The sequence below is a fragment of the Amblyraja radiata genome, chromosome 3 (assembly GCF_010909765.2).
Source record: "Amblyraja radiata isolate CabotCenter1 chromosome 3, sAmbRad1.1.pri, whole genome shotgun sequence".
Taxonomy (NCBI): Eukaryota; Metazoa; Chordata; class Chondrichthyes; order Rajiformes; family Rajidae; genus Amblyraja; species Amblyraja radiata.
In genome coordinates this window covers 34,226,871-34,251,640 of record NC_045958.1, presented here as the reverse complement: position 1 = coordinate 34,251,640, position 24,770 = coordinate 34,226,871, and the positions used below count along the sequence as shown (strand labels likewise).

At 41.8% G+C, this 24,770-nt stretch overlaps 1 protein-coding gene across 5 annotated transcripts in view; it reads right to left on the bottom strand.

Annotated features, from left to right (window-relative positions):
- Window positions 1-22,294, bottom strand: part of pcsk5 (proprotein convertase subtilisin/kexin type 5) — a 270,823-nt gene extending 248,529 nt beyond the window's left edge. Inside the window, exons 1-2 of one of the 5 annotated variants that reach the window (XM_033017565.1) lie at window positions 21,650-22,294; window positions 5,487-5,591 (exon numbers count right to left, since the gene is read on the bottom strand). In XM_033017565.1, the coding sequence (XP_032873456.1) occupies window positions 5,487-5,591; window positions 21,650-21,829 (285 nt within the window). In that variant the 5' untranslated portion in view covers window positions 21,830-22,294. The remainder of the gene's footprint in view (window positions 1-5,486; window positions 5,592-21,649) is intronic. The other 4 variants (XM_033017566.1, XM_033017568.1, XM_033017567.1 and 1 more) reach the window with 4 other exon arrangements.
- Between the last annotated feature and the right edge of the window lie 2,476 nt (window positions 22,295-24,770).

The following is a 24,770-nucleotide window of genomic DNA, read 5'->3' as shown; positions in this document are numbered from 1 at the left end:
ATGTATATGGAACAGGTTACCAGAGGAAATAGTTGAGGAAGGTACAATAATAGCATTTAGAAAGACAGACACATACATGGATGAGAACGGTCTCTATGGATATGGGTCAAACACAGATAAATTGAACTAGCTTAGATAGGGTATCTGGTCAGCATTGACAAGTTTGGCCAAAGGGCCTCTTTCTGTGCTATATGCCTCAATGACTCCAAATGCTCACTTGATTAATTGTAATCATCCACATAAAAGACCTTCATTTTGGGACTTGGTTCAGCAAAGACAGATTTTCTGGAGCAATGTTGAAGATCACAATTCTTCTTACCAGATGCTTAGGTGACTAGACAAAAGTCCTACGGCAGTCGCCGAAAAAGTTGACACAATTCTCCATTGCATCCACAGGAAAATGTTGCTAAAGGAAAAATTAACTTCAGCACATTTGTAAAACAAGATGGCCTACTATCAGTTCTCATTACTTTGTGTCCAAGGCCTTTATATAACATCTGGGGTGGGTGCAAGCTGACCGTTAGTCTCTGAACCCTGGAATGGGAGGGGGGAACGAACACACACACACGCAGACGCCCCTCTGTCTCGTTGATCCGGCTGCAACTAAATTAACTACGTCGCAAATACCCAAATCAATACAACATTTTGGACAGGTTCATGAGTAGGACAGCTTTAGAGGGGTTCATGCCTAAGCAGTCAAGTGGGACTAGTGTAGATGGAACATATTGGTCCGTGTGGGCAAGTTGGGCCAAAGGGTCTGTTTACACACTGTATGACTATTGTTATGTTATTTAAAGAAAAAAACAGATGCTCAATTATGGGTGACAAAGGTTTAAAAAACTTTTTATTTTTTATTTATTTATTTTTTTTTTAAAAAGGCTGACAATCACTAACACAGTGAACAGGCATTCTAAGCAAATCTTTCTGGGTCTTTTTAAAGGATCACTACAAAGTTTACAGTAATTATTCTTTCCCATGCCCATCGGAGACTAACAAAAGATCTCAACTGCTCATTGATTAAAGTCACTGCCTGACATTGCAATGAGATGACATACACAGAGACCACAGTTCACAAGTCACTTAGCATCTGATCAGGTGGAGTTGTTTATTCCTTCCACCTACAACAGTGGAGACAGGAACCAATATTCAATCTCAAAACACCAACATTTCAGATAGGCGACTTCAGCACAACACTGTAAAATTACACAGGCTACAAAGTCAAGGATGTAATTAAACAAACATCAAAATATAAAAAGTCTCAAAATAATTTTTGAATAAAAACATGAAGTCCATTATTTTGCTATGTACTACTTTCACCATATTATCATCACCACATTAGTACCAAAACCCCACCAATGAAATGCAATGGATTTGAACACATCGAACAGTGCACCACATGAATGATGCCAGGTTAAATTAATCTCCACTGTCTCGATGTCATCCACATACTTCCATTCCCTGCATATACACGTGCCTCTATAAAAGCATCTTGAATGCCACTATCGTATCTGCCTCCACCACCACTCCTGGCAGCACATTCCAGGCATCCACCACTCTGTGGAAAAGGTCTGCCCCACATATTTCCTTTACATTTTGCCACTCTTGCCATAAAGCTATGCCCTCTTGTCTCTGACATTTCCACCCTTGCAAGAAGTTGTGACTGGCTTCCCTATCTATGCCACTCATAATGTTATAAACTTCCAACAGGCCTCCACTCAGCCTCCATGCAGACTCACCTTTCAGCCAGTAGAGTTAATTCTGCTGATATATTATATTATCATTTGGATAATATTATTTGAAAATGTTAAATGACTGCAGAGGATGGTAATCTGAAACAAAAACAAAGTACTACAAACACTCAGCAGGTCAAATGATACCCATTGAAAGAAAAGTGGAAAGCAAAACAGTTAACATTTCAAATCAAAGAAACATCATCTATCCATATTCTACAGAGATGCTACCTGACCCACTGAGTTACTCAAACTGTCTTTATTTTGCGAGTAAACACACATTTGTTTTATTGAAGAGTGAGTGGGGTAGGGATGTACAAGAAAAAGGGAAGAAGTCTGGGACAGCTGTGAAGAGGTTATATTTGAAGTTGGTAAGTTAACCAAGGGCACTGAGAGCATGAACATGAAAAAATAAAAGCCTCAAACTGCTGAACTGAAGGAATGAGAAATATTGAGTTAGTATTGTAGATGGATGACCTATAGAAGAAATGGCCAATTCTGATACCAGAGTACAAGATGCCGGACATTCTAGAATTGGTAGAACCTCGAAAGGCTACAAAGCGCAGAGATATGAAGAGATCCTGTTCCTGAAGCTTGCATTGAGCCTTGTTAAAACAATGCAGAAGCCCACAGAGGTCAAAGGGGGAGTGGGATAGTAAATTAAAATGGCAGACAACAGGAAACTCAGGAATACCCTTGCAAATGAATTAGGATTCATGAACTTGGAACACTGTGAATGGCTAGATTGTAATCATGTATTGTCTTTCTGCCGACTGGATAGCATGCAACAAAAGCTTTTTCATTGTACCTTGGTACACGTGACAATAAACTAAACTTGGGTGCTCCACAAAGCAGACACCCAATCTGCAGTTGTTTTCTCCAAAGTGGAAGTGAGCAATTACCTGCTAGGATGGCGGAAAACAAAAAGGTAAAAGGACAAATGCCACATTCCTCCAGCTGCACGTAAAGGGCTGTAGGATGGGAAATGGTTGGTGGAAATGGAAGAGCAGATAAGAGAGTCATGAAAGTAAAGATCTCTGTGGAATACTGAGCCACCACGCACGATATCCGGAGGCTGCAGCAAATCGGACGATCAGCTGAGAAGGTTATTGGCTGCAACCTTCCCGCCATTGGCGAACTGTACACTGCAAAGCCCAGGAAGTGAGCGGGTAAGATCATCTCTGTCCCCTCTCACCCAGGCTACAAACTCTTTGAATCACTTCCCTCTGGAAGGCGACTCCGGACTGTCAAAGCTGCCACATACAGACATAAAAACAGCTTTTTTCCCCCACGAGTAGTAGCTCTACTCAATAACCAAAAATCTGTAGCCTCCTTTTGCTCTGCTATTTTCTTTAATTTACATGTTTAAACTATAATGTTTTATTATTAATGTTTAATGTTTTATCTGTCAGTCCTAACTGACACTATGTCATGTTGTCGCTTGCGGGTGGAGCACCAAGGTCAAAGCCACAGTTTAGGAATGAGGAGGTATGGAAATTACAACTTCAGTGATGGAGAGTCTTGAACCCAAAACATTTATTCAGTTTCTCTTTCAGTAGATGCTACCTGACCCGAGGAGTTTTTCCAGCACCTGCAGCAGTTTTTGCTTTATCAACTTTAAGCAGCTCTTTAACTCAGCCTTATGGTGATGTCATTTAAAGAACTTGGTGTTCCAGACTCTCGAGCCATAACAGGACCTTGACTTGTACTAACATGTGAACCATTAAGCCTGCAAGATTGGATTTTGCCGAGTAGTTTCCACATCTACAAGAGATACTGAAATGTGACGAAAATGATCTGGATGAAGGAATATTAGTCCTTCAAAATAAAACTTAGACCTTTTTCATGCTGGAAAATAGGTTGCATTTAAATAATGATACATTCAGTTTTCTCATTCTCCGAGCATGTGCAAAATGCGCTGCTCTAAAATCCAGCTGTCGATCATCAATTCCAAGACACAGGGAATTGATAAAGGGATTGAAAGTTATAAACAGACAGATGGCAACAGTGTGAAAGACAGAGATCCTAATCCCTGGTCCATACTGAGAACTATTCTTCAGTTAGTTTGATTCATATCATACCTCCTGATGTGCTTTGAAACTCCGACGGCTTCCTAGGAAAAAGTTCTGATGCCTCATGTTTTGTTAACGATTCACTGGAAGTAAAACCAACTTTGCTGATGTGCTTTTGGACACAGATCCAGATTCAGTTTGTGCTATTTTACTAATACTTCACTGCATGTGGATCCATAGGTGCGAGTTTTTATGCCAAAACCCATTTCTCGGTTTTACGTTAACTTGAGGTTTAGTTAACAGATTCATTTAATTAAAATTAGGGAATACCAAATGTTCATAAACAAAATTAATTACAACGACAATTCTCAATTAAATATTAAGTCGTAAATTTGGCAATTATTTTATGGCCATTTCAATAGTCAAATATCATAAATTCATAGGTTATAGGAGCAGAATTAGGGCATTCAGCCCATCGTCTACACTGCCATTCAATCATGGCCAATCTATCTCTCAACCCCATTCTCCTGCCTTCTCCCTATAACATAGAAAATAGATGCAGGAGTAGGCAATTCAACCCTTCGAGCCTGCACCGCCATTCAATATGATCGTGGCTGATCATCCAACTCAGTATCCTGTACCTGCCTTCTCTCCGTACTCCCTGATCCCTTTAGCCACAAGGGCCACATCTAACTCCCTCTTAAATATAGCCAATGAACTGGCCTCGACTACCTTCTGTGGCAGAGAATTCCACAGATTCACCATTCTCTGTGTGAAAAATGTTTTTCTCATCTCGGTCCTAAAAGATTTCCCCCTTATCCTTAAACTGTGACCCCTTGTTCTAACCCCCGACACCCTTACTAATCAAAGATCGGTCAATCTCCACCTTAAAAATATCCATTGACTTGCCTTCCACAGCCGTTAGTGGCAATGAATTCCATAGATTTACCACCCACTGACTAAAGAAATTCCCTTGGCTCTTTTATCCTTTATTTAGTGAGGGATAAAAGTTATTAGTTGTGCAATTTCTGTGTCTTTCTTGTACACATCAATAATTATACTTAAGATTCCAGGATTAGTTTCCACACTGAATATATCCATTATCACATTACCCATTATCCTGCTACTCGTGTTTAAGGCCACCATAATTACAGTTTCTTGGATCTACATACCCGCACGTTATTGAAATGTGGGAAGAAACCGGAGCACCCAGAAGAAACCCATATGGTCAGAGAAAACTTGTAAACTTCACACAGATAGCACCCAAGGTCAGGATCGCACCTGGGTCTCTAGCACCGATAGCAGCTCTACCAGCTGCACCACCCTAAGTTTGAACTTGATTGGGTTTTGCACTGTAATTATCTTTGCACTTCATCTGCTGATTAGCAAACCTTGGCCCATTACTTCAGATCAAACGTTACAATGTGAGCCCTTCTAGAAATGTGTAATTATTTGACCTAGTTTTCAAATGTCACTTTAATTAATTAGACAATGAACGTTTTATTCTGCATGGTGATCACTCTATTCTTCGTATCTAGTGAACACTCCCCAAATCTAATCAAGTCCGCAACATTGTTCCCTTTCATTTGCCACACAATGTGTCAACTCTTCCAAACTAATCACGCAATCTCAGAACATTTCCTCGTATGACATTACTAATTAATTATTAAACAACACGTCTTCATAACCAGAGCTTTTCACCTCTGTTGAAATGAGAGAAACAAGAATAATAGCGTCTGCACACCTTTGGCTCCATTGAGATGAAGTTGTGTGTTCCTCTGCTAGAAATTGTTGATCTCTTCATTGTCCTACTGTGGTAGAAGTGGTAGTAGTCTCTCAAGGACCCAATCTGTAAAGGAAAAAGAACGAGTTTAACTCATATGGCTCCATTAAAACTCTCATCCTTTTGTGTGTCTTGCATAAATTATTCAATTTAATTTAATCTAGAGGATCTCAAATGTTATTTTGACCTTCAGGATTATCTTTCACGGAAAGAAAGAACAACACGGCACAAAAAGAAACCATTAACCTTTCATGAGTTTGGTTTTAAAGATCATGCTTTCACGTACAATTGACAAAGCTTCCATGACAGCAGTTGTTTGTTTCTCTAGGAGAGATATTTAAAATGTCAAAAGGCCAGGGATTGAAACAACGAAAGCGAAATTAATAATTATACCATGTGGTCGTCAATTGTCATCCGACCCACTACTAAAAGATATGGAAGTAGTTGACAAACCTTGCTGGAGAATGATTTGCTCAAAGGCAAGAAATACTCCACAGAAGCTTGAAGACAAGTGAGATAACATTTATGTTTCACACAAGTTTATCTTAAATAATTCACCACTCCACTGCATTCAAAATAAGAATACAGAATAAGAAAACACTGCACGTACAAAAACCCAATGAGAAAAACAGTCAAAGCCAGAGCCCCAGATGAGCCAATTCCAAACCCATGAGCTATTGACTTTAACTGCAAATAGACTACATAATTGATGAAGCATTTACTGAAAGCTTGACATACTTATCGACATGATCATCGTCGACCCCAAGCAGAATGGAACTTTCCCTGCTCACTGGCAACAGAACCAGGATCTTACCAGGATTGCCAAAGATCAGTGAAAGGACACATCTGAAAAAATGTAGAAAGCACACATGGAGCCAATGCTCATGGGCATAATTAAGCTTACGAGCCAGAGCTACGACAAAATTGCTCCTTTGATCTATCTAAAGCATCTTGGTATATTTGATCAGATGGGAAATTAACCCCTTTGTTGCATTGGTGATCTGTAAACAACGTGGATTGTCCGGATGTAATATTTGTTGCAATGATACAGGTTTGGTCCTTGAAAAAGCACAAAAAATAGCTTCAAGTAGAAGACCAAGAAAGCCTTAACATAGACACATGGAACTACAGGTGCTAGAATCTTGAGCAAAAACAAATGTTATAAGCCACAAAACTCAATGGGTCAGGCAGCATATGTGGAGGAAATGTAGTCAAAGCCTCTATTGAGCTATTCGCTATCAAGCCATGACACAATATGGATTGAAAGTCTGATGCTGAAATGTGGTAATCATATTCTACAGCAAACAAAACATCAACTAATGACAATAGGGAGCAGGAAACAAAGTCTACTTGGGTGATCTAGTTGCCTTGCCTCAGTTCTTCAATTTAATACTGCCTAATGGACGAGCATTTACCATGCCTTATCTAGTCATAAAAATACCGAGTAACAAAGTCACACTAATCTGTGTGTGCGTGTGCGTGTGTGAATCACCGTGCTCTGGGAACACAAAGACAAACATTACATTCATTTGGAAATAGAAGCTCAGGTCACAGCCTGTCCAAACATCAACCAGGCAAACAAAGTAATGAGGAACTCGGCAGGTCAGGCAGAATTGGTGGAGGGAATGGATCAACAAAGTTTCATATCAGGACCCTTCTTCAAACTGATGGAATGGAGGGGGACGGGGGGGCAGAGGAGAAAGAGCAAAACAGAAGAGAGGTGGGGGTGAGGCAATGCCTGGCAAGTGACAGGTGGATGCAGCTGACATTGGAGAGTCAGTGACATATGGGTGAAGTGTCAAAGGCTGAAAGGCTGGAGGTGAGGAGTCAAAGGGTGTCAGAAAGGAATGAAAATGAGTGAAATGTAAAGCCAGGAGAGGGGGTGTGGGGGGGAATATGGGTGCAAAGGAATGGCGAGGGGAAAGAGGAAGGACAAGAGAAATTCCAGATTTGGGGATGTGAAAATATTGCATGGAGAAGAGGAAAGGAGCAGGGTGACTGGAGTGGTGGATTAAATGTGTGCAGATCAGTGTTGGGGAAAGAGGGGGTGCAGGCGGGCCATTACTTGTAATTTGAAAATTCACTGTTCATACCATTGGGTTGCAAACTACCCAAGCAGAATACCAGGTGATGTTATCCCAGCCTACACGTGGCCTCACTCTGGCAATGGAGGTGGCCAAGGACAGAAAAATCAGTATGGGAAGGAGGATTTACAACTAAGAGCTCCACACCTTGTGTCCGCACCTTGGCGGACAGAGGGCAAGTGTTCGGCGAAATGACTGCACCAATGTCGGCCAGATCGTGTGTAGAGTGCAATAGATAAGGTTGGACAAAGTGCAAATTCTCGACCTTGAAGGATTGCTGGGATCACTGGATGGATGCAAGAGTCACAGTATTGCACCCTGATATCTGAAACATTCTGCTATAACATTCAACACTATCAGAAAATAATGAATAGACTCAACCCACTCAAGAGTTATGGAGCTATCCAGCACAAATAGGCCTTTCGGCCCAACTCATGTATGCTGATCAAGTTGCCTAACCATACTAGTCCCACTTGGCTATACCTTGCCCATATCCCTCCAAACCTTTCCTAACGACTTCAACTGCGTAATCACATATCTCAAGTCCAACTGAGCATTACCTTTGGGAATTCAAGTTGACCCCAACACCGAGTTTGCAGTGCCATACACTGCTCCCCCATCATATGCTGTTATGCCCAAGCTCTTCAGGGAAGGGATGCAAAGCATCACTCAATGTTACCGGGAATTTTAATCACCTTATTATGGACCCATAATTTTAACCTTCAACAATGATAATTCAATCTTTAAGTTTGACAACTGACAGAGCTCTCAAGAAATGATAACAAATGTCAAGGTCACTGGTTGCAATCTTCGTAAAACCCAATTTATAACCTGTTCTCCTAAACCATAACAAAACAAATAGTTGATGCACAAAGATGACTGCAGTCCCCACAACAGACCATTCAATGCACAGTTCACTAAAATGCAGAGGCAGCATCCTTCACTAGTTTTAGGGTACAATTAGCAGTCATAGACAACTGTATCGCTTATACTGCTTGTTGCTTTACAATGAAATCAGACATCATAATTTAGATTTAATTTGATGTGCAGCATGAATGATATTCAATCTAGTTATCAAATTGTTTTTTTGTATTATTACCAAGGAAGCTCCTGCTCACCTTCTCGTATATGGATTTAATAATTAACTGTGCAGGAAATAAAAAAAGGTTTGACCTTTCTCTTCCAATCCTTCATGACTGGAAACTGCTCAAACGAGCTGCAAAGTAATCTTGCTACCACCCTCCTATAAATAACTTCATCTCCAACCTCCTGTGAGCTCAGATGAATGAGGCAGTGCCAATATAATGTTTGTAGTGATTTCTGGAAAGTTTCCATGAGAAACTCGATGGCTGGCAGCTGTAATCGACAAAATGCACAGCGGTTTCATGCCTAGGTATTTCCAAAGCACTTCCTAAATCTGTCCTTACTACAACTACAGACTGGGGCAAGAGTTCAAGAGAACTCTGGCATCTACACACTCTTTTACAATTTGCACATTATTCCTAACTTGGAAGTATAATTACTTTTCAGACAAATAACAGTCATTGAGGTTGAGAGAGGGAGAGAATAAGGGAAAGGGAAATGTAGGAAATAGGTCTGAAGGGTCTCGATCCAAAACGTCACCCATTCCTTCTCTCCAGAGATGCTGCCTGTCCTGCCGAGTTATTCCAGCTTTTTAATGTCTATCAGGAAATAGGATTAATGGGTTTGCTGGTTTAGGAACCAATATGGGCACAATGCACTGAATGGCATCCCATTCTCAAGAGTCAATAGTTGTTTTAGTGTCAAATGTCCCAGAACAATGAAATTCTTACTTGCTGCAGCACAACAGAATATGTAATCATAATAAACAATATAACAAAAACTCAGAAAAAAAATAACAGTGCAATAATAATGATAGTCTATTGTAGTTCATAGCTTATGAGGTAGTGTTTAATAGCCTGATGGCTATGGGCAAGAAGCTGTTCCCGAACATTACAGTTCTCAGACTCCTGTACCTTCTTCCCGATGACAGCAGTGATACGAGTGTGTGGCCAGGATGGTGGGTCTGATGCTGTTGCCTTTGAGGCAGTGACTACCAAAGATCCTATAGGATCCTATAGGATCTTTGGTGACTACAATAGATCCCTTCAATGGTGGGGAGGTCAGAGCATATGGAACTGCAGTGGTTGACCACATTCTCAGGGCCATTAAGGATAAACACAACTGCTAATCTTTTCCCATTATACCTTCGCTTCCTACCTGTACACCATTACCTTCATGCCATTGTTTTTCCATTCCTATTTCTATACTTGTTTAAGGCTTTGCTAGATAGAAATCAAAGTTAGAGGGTCTTCAAAAATGAAAGAAGGGTCTCAACCCAAAAGGTCACCTATCCATGTTTAAGAGATGCTGTCTGGCATGCTGAGTTACTCCAGCACTTCGTGCCCATAAATGAAAGTTGTTTTAAATTGAGAAAAAGGACAGGAGGTATACAATGGACACAAAATGTTCTGTCTACTAAGATGCCCCATCTACACTTGTCCCACCAGCCCAAATTTGGCCCATATCCCTCTAAACATTTCCTATCTATGATAGTTCCAATGTCTCCGGCAATTTATCAGAACAAATAACTTTTCATGTGCCGGCGTTGGTAACCTATTGTCAGACATAACACTGTATTTTGCAAGGTACTATCATGGGGAACCAATCATACGAAATAATGCCCAGGTGATATTTACCCTAACTAAATAAAGAAAGCGAGTTATGCGATCCTCACCAACACACCCCAGTACTGTTCCCATTTGAGTATTCTGCAAATGTTAATAAATAACATGCAATGATTTACAACACACAGCAGCTTTAAACATGACACTGTGCATCTCATTACGTCACATGTTCTAGTTTAGAGGTCACAGCAGAAAGATAAGGGTGAGCTCAATGGAAACATGCAGATTAACTATTCTCAAAACATTTGATTTCTGGGAAAAGAAGCAACAGCAGTCACTTATTTATATAATTTTTGCAGAATAGTAATATTTTAAAGAAAATAGCTACAAGAACATGAAATAATGGAAGATATCCAAAATAATCAAATTGAGGTACATAATTGAAAATACACAAATAAACTTTTCTGCACAATGTCATTGGACAGAGGCTAGATAAAATAGAATAATATATTTTTAATATTGATAATATTGATGTATTTTAGCCAAGTCTTTATTTGGTTGAGATGTTTCATAGTCCTCTATACAATTTATGTCAAAGTAAAGCACTGGAAAACTTGATTCAAGCTCATCGTTGTTATTCAAACAGATAATCACATTTTTCACAAGCTGGTGTTACAAACTTCCCAATAATTAACAATGAGGGGCATGTATTCCTCTTTAGTTCAAGGCATAAATAATAACCAGAAGAAAAAGAGCAGGATCCACCTACTGGATCCCTCAAAACAACATTGTTAATAAAACCATGGCTGATCTATGCTGGTCCCAATTCTGTGCAAGTTCCCCATAACCCTTAATCTTTCTAGTATAAATCTGTCTCAACCTTAAATACATCTAATGATCTCCTGGGTCAGGGGATTCCAGAGATTCACAATCTTCCCAAGAGAATAAATTTTAACTCAGCTTTAAATGACCAGCACCTGATTTTGTAGCTGTGTCCCCTGGCGCATGACTCTCCCATTAGTGGAAAACGCCAACATCTACCATGTCAGGCCCACTTAAGATCTTAAATAAGGTCACAACTCATTTGTCTAAACTCAGAGTAATAGAGAACCAAATTGTTAGCCTCTCTTGATAGGACAACCTTCTAATTTGAGGAGTTAGTCTGGTGAATCTCTTTTGTATTCCCTCCATACCAGTATTTTTTTTTATGCAAGGCAACAAAAAACTTGCACAATCTTCCAGGAATGGCGTTACCAACACCTTGTGCTAGGGTAACAAAACATCTTTATTCTTAAACTCCAACCACTTCACAAGGCTGCAACAAGCATTGTGGTCATTAATTACTTTTTTGCACAATCTGCTCACTTTTTATGATTCATGCACCCGGACACCCATATCCCTCTGAACTGCATTCATTTAGATTGTATTCCACCGTTTGATTCCTCTTACTGAAGTCCTCACACTTACCCATATTAAATTCTATTTGCCATGTTTTCCCCCCCAATCACTCAATGTTGTTGCAGAATCACAATGGTACCCTCACAACATGCCCTTTCCCTTCCATTGAGACAAATATCAGCAGCAAACTTGAAAATCTTACATTAATGATCTGGAGGAAGAAGTGCTTGAGTAACTCAGCAGGAAAATCAGCATCTATGGAGGGAACGGGTAGGCAATGTTTAAGGTTGAGACTCTTCTTCCGACTGTTTGTAGTGGGGTGAAGAAGCTGGAAAAAGAGATGGTGGTGGAACAACGTCTGGCAAATGATAGGGGGGGTAGCAACAAGAACCACAGAGGGGGAAGCAGTGAGAGGGTCTCCAGAACTCCAATCAGAGGAAAGAGTTCTTCAAAGTAGGCAATATCTCGAGGAGATTTGGGTGCATAATATGGGACAAGGCTGTATGATATTATGATAGGTAGTTGGGTAGGGATGAAACAGAGGTATCAACTCCTAGGCATCTGCTCGTGTTCTTGGAGAAGGCTCCTATGCATTGATAAGTGGTAGAAACTGGAGGGGTGTGGGAGAAGTAGATGACAATGAGTAAAGTAAAGATATCCAAGTTATATCGGATTTTCAAAAAAAAAAAAAAGTGAGGGAGTTTAGGAAAGACTAACAAAACAAAAATCATGAACATGGCCAATACCTGCAATTCGATTGTTACTGAAGGGCCACATAAATTGTACTTTTTGTTTTAAGGAATCATTGAAAGAAATGGTAAAACAGGGCAAAGACCTTCTGATATCAATCAAGATCAGAATATCAAGCAGTGAATAGCATCATTAATCCCCTATTTTAGATGGTCAGATATGAAAGTATTTGTCACTCGTGTTTAAGTATATAGCACGAAAAAAGGCCATTTGACCCACCATCCATCGATCACCCGTTCACATTAGGGGTAAATGAACCTATAAATGTTGGGATATGGGAGGAAACTGGAACACCCAGAGGACACTAATGCGCCCATGGACAAGAGCTGCAGGAGTAGGCCATTCGGCCCTTCGAGCCAGCACCGCCATTCAATGAGGTAATTGCCGATCATCCCCAATCAGGACCCTGTTTCTGCCTTCTCCCCATATCCCCTGACTGCTATTTTTAAGAGCCCTATCTAGTTCGCTCTTGAAAATATCCAGAGAACCTGCCTCCACCGCCCTCCGAGGAAGAGAATTCCACAGATTCACAACTCTCTGTGAGGAAAAAGTGTTTCCTCATCTCCGTTCTAAATGGCGTACCCTTATTCTTAAACTGTGGCCCCTGGTTCTGGACTCCCCCAACACCCCCAAGATAGAAGTTTGTGGATTTTGTACAATTGCATTCAAAGAAACACATCTACAGTTTGAACACATTTATCTTCATTGCATTGTCAACAGAATTTGTTGGCCAAAATGGGTCAAATAGCAGGAGCAGTAATTGCACACGCATCATAACTTTCATTCAGATATATGGTGGAGGCAAGTCACATCACATGCCCACTTCACAGTATTTGAATGTAGGAATGCTTGCAGTTTTAAATTCTTAACTGCCGATTTCATTCACATGGTTCTCTTCTGCTTTGTGCTCATCAGGGTCAACATTCAGTCATAGTGCTGAAACACAAGACTGACTTGATGACTGTGGTAGGGATACAGACTAGTTGCAATTTGTAGTTTGCTCCACATTGCACTTCTTTACTGAACTGTGGGATATTCCCACATCACACCTTTAGGACTCTCCATATTAAATTGACTACGAAGATAACCTGAAGAACTGAAAGCTCAACGAGGCCCTCCCAACAATTGCGAATTCTGTTTAAACCCAAAGGTGGAGACTATGTTAATTCTGAAGTCAGAGTCTGAAGAAAAGTCTCGACCCAAAATGTCATCTTTCTTTTCTCGTCAAGCCAACTTTATTTGTCTTCTCTGCCGTCTGATCTGCTGCATTACTCTGGCACTTTGTGCCCTTTGTGTACATTAATTCACTTTGTCAGTATCCTTACCAAGCCAAATTTTAACTGAAGTTATGGAATTGTATTGGAGCCATGGGGTAGATGATTTTAAGGTTTCTACTCGTAATGATTTATCAAATAGCTTAATACTATATCACACTGCTTAATGGCAAAAGACAACTAACCACAAGAACAGGAAACTGGATTTAAATATTCCCATTTCACTTTCAGTCACAGCACACTTTAATTGTCTATAGTAGACTAAATTTAAAAGTTCAAGCATCAGCTACAGTAGCTGAGGAACTATATAGGACTGTGCAACATAGAAACAGGCCCTTGGGCTCACAATGTCTGCGCCGAACGCGACAACAAATTAAACAAATTACTTTTACCTGCTTATAATCTATACCTTTCCTTACCCACGTGCCTATCCAAAAGCATCTTAAATGGCACTACTGTACCCACTTTACCACCATCCCTGGCAATGCATTCCAGGCACCTGCCATTCTCAGTGTAAATAAATATCAGGAATAGATATAATAATTATCAAGAATAAACCTTTTCTGTGAACTATGAATCATGTTTAAAATGAAGATTTTAATCTTTTACTTCAAGACTAAAGTGTAGCTTAATTAATAATGCTGTTTTACTCTCAGATACATCCTGTACACCTGTAAACTTTCCCCCTCTGACCTTGAAGTTAAGCCCTCTAGTCTATGACATTTTCAGACAGGAAAAAGGTTCTAACTGTATACCTTCTCCATGTTGATCATAATTTTATAAATAGACGATAAACTTCTATCAACTGGAGAAAACCATGTTTGTCCAACCTTCCCTTTAGCTAATACCCTCTAATCCCTACATCATCCTCGCCAAAGCCTCTGCACATTCCTATAATGGGATGATCGGAACTGCATACAATACTCCAAATGTTGCCTAACCAAAGACTAATCATTCAACACTTACTTTGACTCAGAACCAATTTAAAATAACATCTAAATGATCCCAGTGTAAACAATATTTCAAGTAAAATTACCACATAGGTCACAGTGAAACTGGGGTGGAGTTTGATCACAAATGACTGGGGCAAGAAAACAAAGTGCAAATCTTGTGCCTGCGTCAAATATTTAGATTTTATCTGGGAAGGGAAATTAGTTTACGGGTGGTTTTGGTTGACTGAGCACAAGCTTCCATATCTGGAGCACAATTTGCTTTGGGTTAGATAACGAGAGATTGGGCAGAAGAGTTCTAGTTGAGCTCCAAATCTCCCCTCTAAGGAAAGTAGGGAGATACCACAGAATAAATGGGAAGACAGTAAACCAGGACAAAAATGTCAAGACAAACAACACTTGAAATTATTTTAATCAATCATATGCTGGATATAATATCAGGAATAAAAACTTTTACAAACTTTGAATCGTGTTTAAAATTAAGATTTTTAGCTTTTACTTCAAGGCTAAAGTGTAGGTTAATAAAGCTGTTTTACTCTAATATAAAGAGGAAACCATCCCCTTTTATGAAATGGAGGAATTGAGATATTTTCCTACACCGATCAGCAATTCTGAACTCACAAACAAGCACTTAACGTTCTTCTTATAGTTCATTTACATAAGGTATACATTTATGAATGATTTATTATTTTAATATTTATTGATCATTAAAAATTAAAACCAAAAATAATGCATGACAGAATAATTCATTGCTTTATGTCAACCATCTAATTTAACCCTTACACTTTTCAAAAATGACAAACTGCGTTTTCATGCCTCTTAGCATAAAGGAATAGTTAATTGAATCTGAGCATAATGGTTGCATTACAGGACCAGTAGTCCTGAAATCTAGATGAATTATCCAATTTTTCCTGGTTTCATTCATCTGGATCTCACTTTTACTTTGGGAACTTTGTTTTAATTAAATAATTCTTTAATTAAAAAGCTAACATCAGTAAGGCACCCACAAAATTAAAACACTTTCAAAACAAAAGCTTGCTTTACTAATCTTCCTTAGGGAAGGAAATTCTCTTTCCTAACTTACTGACTTAAGTGCAATACCAAACTCACAGGAGCATTACTGACTGTAAAGAGTTCTTACTATCCAAGTGTGTATACAGTTCTAGTTTAAAATAGTACCCCTGTCCTAATCACAGCCACAGACATTCCAACCTCTTGTCAATGAAATGCAAGGGAGATTCATGGAAATATAAATAGGTATATTCAGAACAAACAACATTTGAAGCTGCAAAATGGAGATACAAGATATTGGAATCTTGAGCAAAGAGTTCTCTCAAATACCTTAGAAAGCCATTCAATTATAAGCCCTGTTTCAAGCCGGTGGTTCACCAACACCGTCTCAGGGAACTAAACACAAGCCCTTGTCATATCAAATTTCCACACATGAATAAAAAGACATGACCGTACAATAATAATGAAAACTCTTTACATCAATCCAATTGGAAAACTTTTTTCTGTGCTTGTCTCCCTAAAGTGAACTGGAAATTCTTAAATTATATTGGGTTTTATTGAAGATCTGTAATAATTGATTCTACCAAAAAAAGTTATATTCAAAGCAGTTATAATGATCAATCATTAACAGTACTATGCAAATATAATACACATCTCACAATCCAGTTTAAAATTCATATTGAAAGCAAAATCCTTCTCGCATAATAAACCAATGCATTACACCAGTGGTGGGGAAGTTGCTGGAGTCAATTATAAAAAATGAAATAGCTGAACATTTGGATAGCAGTAACATGATTGGTCCCATTTACGAAGGGGAAATCATGCTTGACTAATATTCTGGAATTTTTTGAAGATGTAACTAGGAAAATGTACAAGGGAGAGCCAGTGGATGTAGTGTACCTGGACTTTCAGAAAGCATTTGATAAAGTCCCACATAGGAGATTAGTGGGCAAAATTAGGGCACATGGTATTGGGGGATAGAGTGCTGACATGGATAGAGAAGTGGTTGGCAGACAGGAAACAAAGAGTAGGGATTAACGGGTCCCTTTCAGAATGGCAGGCAGTGACTAGTGGGGTACCGCAAGGCTCAGTGCTGGGACCGCAGCTATTTACAATATACATCAATGATTTGGATGAAGGAATTCAAAGTAACATTAGCAAATTTGCAGATGACACAAAGCTGGGTGGCAGTGTAAACTGTGAGGAGGATGCTATGAGAATGCAGGGTGACTTGGACAGGTTGGGGGAGTGGACAGATGCATGGCAGATGAAGTTTAATGCAGATAAATGTGAGGTTATCCACTTTGATAGCAAAAACAGGAAGGCAGATTACTATCTAAATGGCGTCAAGTTGGGAAAAGGGAAAGTACAACGGGATCTGGGGGTCCTTGTTCATCAGTCTATGGAAGTAAGCATGCAGGTACAGCAGGCAGTGAAGAAAGCGAATGGCATGTTGGCCTTTATAACAAGAGGAATCGAATATAGGAACAAAGGGGTCCTTCTGCAGTTGTACAGAGCCCCAGTGAGACCACACCTGGAGTATTGTGTGCAGTTTTGCTCCCCTAATTTGGGGAAGGACATTCTTGCTATTGAGGGAGTGCAGCATAGGTTTACAAGGTTAATTCCCGGGATGGAGGGACCGTCATATGCTGAGAGAATGGAGCAGCTGGGCTTGTAAACTCTGGAGTTTAGAAGGATGAGAGGGTATCTCATTGAAACATATAAGATTGTTAAGTGTTTGGACACGCTAGAGGCAGGAAACATGTTCCCAATGTTGGGGGAGTCCAGAAATCAGGAGCCTCAGTTTAAGAATAAGGAGTAAGCTTTTTCTCACAGAGAGTGGTGAGTCTGTGGAATTCTCTTCCTCAGAGGGTGGTAGAGGCAGGTTCTCTGGATGCTTTAAAGAGAGAGCTAGATAGGGCTCTTAAAAATAGCAGAGTCAGGGGATATGGGGAGAAGGCAGAAACGGGGTACTGATTGGGGATGATCAGCCATGATCACATTGAATGGCGGTGCTAGCTCGAAGGGTCGAATGGCCTACTCCTGCACCCATTGTCTATTGTCATAACCAAGCAAATCCATTTAAGATAAAGCCAACATTAATTAGGGACTGAAACATCACTAATTGTTGAGCTACGATTGCCAGGAATATTTCAGATGGATGAATGGCTAATGCTTAAATCCTCTTGCAATCCTGTTGAAAAGTGCACAGAATTATGCAGAGTCCAGCATTGCATTTAGTTTCATTCATTCAAACGATGTGAGCTACATAGGCCAAGCCATCATTCAAATGCCCATCCCTAATTGCCCTTGAGAAGGTGCTAGTGAGCTGCCTTCTTCAAATGCTACAGTCCTCTTAGTGTGGGTATGCCCACAATGCTGTTAGAGAGAGAGTTCTAGGATTTTGACCCAACATCAATGAATGAAGGAATGGCAATACGTTTCAAAGTTAGGATGGTGTGTGACTTGGAGGACAACCTCCAGGTGATGGTGTCCCCATGCTTTAAGGTCATAAGGAATAGAAGTGGAATTCAGCCAATCTAGTCTACTCCGCCATTCAAACATGGCTGATCTATCTCTTCCTCCTAACCCCAATCGCCTGCCTCTCCCCATAACCTCTGACACCTGTACTTAGCTGTCCTTATCCTCCTATCTGGTAAAGGTAGTGGGTTTGGAAAGTGCTGCTCGAGGACTCTTATGAGCTGCGACAGTGCATCCTGTAGATGACGCAAACTGCTGCCACCGTGCATCTGTGGCTGCGTGAATGAATGGTTGTGGATGAGGTGCCTATCAAGCAGGTTGTTATATCCTGTATAGTGTAGAGCTTAATGATCTTGAAGCTTCACTCATCCAGTCCTCACTATAGCGCCCATCAACCCCCTAATGAGGCACTGCAGGGGCTTGCGAATATTATACGTTCCTTGGGGGACATCCATTGAGTACTCCATTACACTCCTGACTTGAACCTTGTAGATGGGCAGGTTTTAGGTGGCAACTTACTCACCAAGCCTCTGACCTGCTATTGTAGCTACATTGTGATATGACTACTCCAGTTCAGATTCTTTAGACTTTACACTTTAGAGAGACAGCTCAGAAACAAGCTGTTCATCCTGCCAGTCTGCACCATCCAGTGATCAGCCCATACACAAATTTACTGAAGCCAATTAACCTACACGCCTGCATGTCTTTGGAGTGTGGGAGGAAACAGGAGACAACTCACACAGTCACAGGGAGAACATACAAACTCTGTACAGACAGCACCCATAGTAAAGATCAAACCAAGGTCGCTGCTACTCTACCACTGCGCCACCCAGATCAGTGTTTCTGGTCAATGGTAACTCCCAGGATTTGATATTGGGATTGTGGGACTGATTGCAATGCAATTGAATGTCTACTTTGGGACGACAGATGGCACAATGGGCTAAGTGTTCGGCTGGCAACCAGAAGGTAGCCGGTTCGAATCCCGCTTGGAGTGCATACTGTCGTTGTGTCCTTGGGCAAGACACTTCACCCACCTTTGCCTGTGTGTAAGTGATTGGTGGTGGTCGAAGGGGCCGTAGGCGCAGATTGGCAGCCACACTTCCGTCAGTCTGCCCCAGGGCAGCTGTGGCTACAGAAGTAGCTTACCACCACCGAGTGTGACTGAGGAGTGAATGAATAATGCGATGTAAAGTGCCTTGAGTATTAGAAAGGCGCTATATAAATCCCATCCATTATTATTATTACTAGATGGATCTTTTTCTGCCAGATATCATTACCTGACATTTGTGTGACATGAATGTTACTCGTCATCACCCCAGCCATGGATAGATTATATAATCGCCAGTAGCGAGAAGCAAACCTAATGAAAAATGGAGGCTTGTGAACGGAAGATTGCCTCTCATTGAACCAGGCACAATATTAAAATAGTTGGGGGGAAAAAAGTATTGGGAATAATGACCACATTTGCAGATGTTGGAGCAAACACAAAGTGGAGTAAATCAGCGAGTCAGGCCGCATTTCTGGAGGACATGGACAGGTGATGTTTCAGGTCAGGACTCTTCTTCAGACACATTCACGTCATCAGTGCTGCTGCCTGACCCGTTGAGTTACACCAGCACTTTGTGGTTTATATTGGAGAACAATCTTGATTAGGTGGAAGATTAAGTTTGAGGTGTGCCTTTATAGCAGATTCTGTAGACAAGAAACACTCTTGCTCCATCTCCAATCCAAATGAGTCAGTGAATTAGAAATGTATTAACCATTTACCAAGTGCAGATAGACGCAAAATGCTGGAGTAACTCAGCGGCACGGGCATCATCTCTGGAGAGCAGGAATTGGTGCCGTTTCGGGTCGAGACCCTACTTCGGTCTGAGAGTCAGGGGAGAAGGAAGTTAGAGACATGGAAGGGTACAAAAAACATGCAAGATGTGAAAAGCATAGTAGAACTTTGTTATCTGCCATTATCTGATGCGTTTCATATAACACATCAGTAACAACTTCAAAGTATTTCATTCACTGCAAATGCTGTGGGATGCTTGAAATGAAGTACAAATAGAAGTTCAAATATTTTTTTTAATCGCTCTCCTACAATTTCCTTTGTATTACTGCGCGCAATAGCCCGGTTCTATTACCTCCTTCACCTGCACTCAACCATTATCTTCTCCCAAAAAGAATACGTCTCCATTAAAGCCTTACTATCCAAGTGCGAATACAGTTTTAAACATTACCCCAGTTCTAATCACAGCCGCAGACATTTCAATCTCTTATCAATGAAAGGCAAGGGAGATCCATGGAAACATAAATAGGTGTATTCAGAACAAACAATGTTTCAAGCTGCAAAATGGAGATACAAGAAGATGTTGGAATCTTGAGCAAAGAACTAACTGGAGGAACTCAGCAGGTCAGACAGTATCTGTGGAGTGAATGGACAAGCGACGTTTAAACTTCACTGGGGCCGGTGGGAACATTGCTCTTTGAAACAATGCAGGTGTGTAAATGGGAAGCTTTGCCAAGTAAAAAACTCACTGAAATCAAATTCCTAAGTCCCTGCACGAGTTGGAGAGCTGTGTGGATTTCCACCGGATCCTTCCGGAGTACATGCAAACTTTGGAGAATCAAAACGTTTAAATATCGTGATTTAAACCACACACACACACACACATGAAAAGAAAGATTTGGCCTTTAAGGGCGGAACTGAAGTGCAGGCGATGTCCTGCTGCCGCTCGCCCCTTAAACTGGCAGTGAGCGGGGAAGTGAAAGAACCGCCCGGTTCAGGCTTGGTCTGGCTGGGGACTGGATCTCTCCCGAGAAACAGCAGGTCGCCAAAGACTGATCGGGTATCTCAAACCCCCTCACCTCACCCCGGGCAACTCTCCATAACCCACTCCCTCCGCGCCTTTCTAAGAACAGAGAGATCAACATGGGAACAGAATACGAGACAGAGAGAGAGCCATCAGCGTGACCGGGCTCAGTCGAGCTGAGCGCTGTTAGCGGCCCACTGGCCCGGGACGGGTCTCATCTCCGGCCAGCCGGACGCACAGACACCTGTGCCTCCTCAAAGCAATTGCTTAAAATGCAAAACAAGTTGTGATCATTTAACTCGCTCCCATTACGGTACGACATGAATAGATGTTTCCAAATATCGTTTCGTGTTTTTTTTTTCCATTTAGCAGTGAAGGCGCGATAAAAGATTTACGCTCTTACGCTCTGCTACGAAAAACCTAAACGATAAATCCAACGTTAAACACTTATTTCAATAAAACATAGCAAACAAAGTTGTGTTGCTTCTGAACGGCTTGCTGGGTTCGACTAAAAAAAGTTCTTCGGATCAGGCAATACACCAGATGCGTGTGAATGAACGCTGAAACAGTTCGCCTTCTTACAGAGAAAATCACATCGAAATCTTGCCAGGCAAGTAAGAAATCACAAATCGCTCTCAGCTACTCCCAACAATGCGGTCAAAACACACAAAAAGGAAACCGGGCGTGCGGTCTGGCCGTTTAGTATATAGCTCGGGATGCACCTTACCTGTCCCAAGTTTCTGTATCCGTATTTACTTGCTATCGCATTGGCTTCTTCGGAGCCACCGTTTATCCTCACTGCCCAGTGGTTCGTGTACGTCAAGGTTCTGCAAAGGGGGATTCCAACCCCGAGAAACACCACCACAGCGAAGAGAAGATCCCGCCACCAATTCGTTGTTCGACCCATATTTTTTGTTTTTGTTTTTTTTTTAAAGCAAAAAATTAAATGAAATCTCACTCCAAGTGCTCACACTGACTTCTCTTGTTAATTTCAGAGCGGTCAAATAAAGCGTGGATCTTCACAGGTCTATCCCCCGCTTAACTAACTCGCCCATCCTACCGCAAGCACGGTGTCCGCTCTCGGCTGTGAACCTTCCTATCGCAAATTAGCCGGGCTTTTTGATGATTAAACCAGATGAAGAGAGAAATAATTGGATTAAGCGGCAGTCAATGCCTTTGGTTTTGGACGTACTCCGTTGAATTGTGAACTGCTGTGTTACCCCTGGTGCAGCTGTAGTCTGCAGCCCTTGTCTATGACATACATCTATGTAGGTCTTGTGTGTTCCTGTGTAAATGCAAGTGAGCGCTGTTCCTCACTCAAATCATCTTTGCCTTAAGATGGCTACAGCGCCACCTCCAACTCTAACGGTAACTCAATTAACCCCCACCCCCGCTGGAGAAATTCACCAGAGAGAAAAAAAAAGACTTCCACTGGTCCTAGCGCGCCACACCCGTATTTCGTTCAAACACGCTGATTGCAAATTTATCTTAACCATGTATTCCAACAAAATGATCTGCGACTTTCCCGCAGGCGAATAAGGCAACAAGATAGATAATCTTTCTCAAACCTGCAAAACATATGAATTATGAATGTTTTACAAATATATTTTATGATAAATACTTGATTATTAAATTGTTGATTTTTTTGTTGATTATATATAATCTATGTGTATTGCTTTTACAGCCCTACTATACTGCTGCAGGATTTTAATTGTTCCCCTGACGGCACATATGACACTTAAACACTCTTGCCTCTTAATCCAGGAATTAAATTTAAAGTGAAGAAAACAATGTCAGTGTGCTTGAACCAATTACCATAACATATGAGCAAATGGGTACATGATATGAGGCTAACAACCAAATAAAATAGCTTATTGCTTCCATCATCATGAAATGCTTTGAGAGGTTAGTTATGGAACACATTAAATCCAGTTTACCAAGCGACCTAAACCCACTGCGGTTCGCCTACCGCCACAACAGGTCCACGGACTCTGCCATAGCCCTAGCCCTACACTCATCCCTGGAATATCTGGATAACAGAGACATCTATGTCAGACTACATGGACTATTTATAGACTACAGCTCTGCCTTTAACACCATTACGCTATCCAAGCTCATCACCAAACCCGCGGGACTTAAACCCCTGTCCCACGGTACGAGTTCATTCAATACAATACAATACAATACAATTTATTGTCATTTGAGCCTCAGTGAGGCTCAAACGAAATTCTGTTTCCACAGCCATACAAACAAAGACAATTCCTAGACATACACACAATTTAGTTCACACAAACATCCATCACAGTGGACCCACTGTGATGGAAGGCAAAGTCTTTTCTCTCCCCTGTTCTCCATGTCTCTCCCGATGTCGAAGCCCCAGGCGGGCGATGATAAGTCCCACGGCCATTTTATGCCGTGCCGGGCGATTTACGGCCCCGCTCCCAGTCTAGAAGTCTCGAAGTTGGAGCCCCCGGCGGGCGCTGGAATGTCCTACGGCCATGAAGCCGTGCCGGGCGATGTATGACCCCGCTCCGGGTCTTTCCAACCCTGCGACACGGGCTGGAGAAGTCGCGTTGCGGGAGCTCCGGGAAGCGGTCTCTCTCTCCCCCCGGACCCGTGAGCTCCCGATGTCCCAGTCCACCGGACCTGCGGCTGCGTTGCTGGAGCCTCCGAGCCCCAGGAGTCGAGTCGCAGCAGCGAGTCACCACCGCTCCCCACGCTCCGAGGCCGGCCAGCCCCACGATGGTGAGTAGTCCGCAGCTCCGCAGTCTCCCGAGCCCCCGGGTCGTTCAGGTTGGAGGCCGCTCCACGGTGCTAGGCCCCAACGACAACGGAGACCCGACAGGGAAAAGGTCGGGTCTCCCAGACAGGGAAGAGATTTTAAACGGTTTCCCCCTGCCACCCCCCCCCCCCCCCCGCCCCCCACATATACACATTTAAAACCAGTGTTAAAAAACACCAAACACTACATTTAACAAGACAAAAAATAAAGAAAAAGACAGGCAGGCTGTAGGGGCCGCTGCAACGGGTGAGTCGCGCCGCCAAGAGCTCTCCCGAGTTTGCCCTGATTCGAACTCGGAGATTTTTGGTAGTGGCCACTCGTCGGTACTCGGGGCTCTCGTGGCCATTTTTCATCATGTTGAAAAATCTTCACGAGTCTTCCCATGCTTATCTGCCGTTAGCGAGTCTTCCCGAGTACCTGCCGTCTGCGCTAAGAGACGTTCCCGAGCTCTGACGTACCCGCTACGTTCATTCTCCGTGCTTACCACGAGTTTGATTTTTTTTAAACTTGGGCGAGCTCTTGGAATGAACTCGCACTGTGGGACAGGGCTATTAGAGTCAGCACTCATCTGTGTAACTGGATCCTCGACTTCCTGACCAACAGACCCCAATCAGTGAGGATGGGAGACAAATCATCCTCTCCGATAATCCTCAACACTGGTGCTCCGCAAGGATGCGTTCTCAGCCCTCTTCTTTACTCCTTGTACACTCACTACTGTGCAGCCATGTACAATTTACAAATTCGCAGGTGACACCACCATTATGGGACGGATATAAAAAATGAGTCAGAGTACAGGAAGGAGATAGAGAACCTCGTGACCTGGTGTCAGTAAGACAAAGGAGATCGACTTCATGACGCGAAGTGAAACACATACCACAGTTTGCAATGACGGCGCCGAAGTGGAGATGGTTGATAACTTCAAATTCCTAGGAGTAAATATCATCAACAGCTACTTCTGGACCACCCATATTAAAGCAACGACCAACAGGCATGGAAATCGCTATCCAAACATGGGGGGGGGGCACAATTTCTTGGCGGCCGCGCGCATGCGCACACACACACGCAC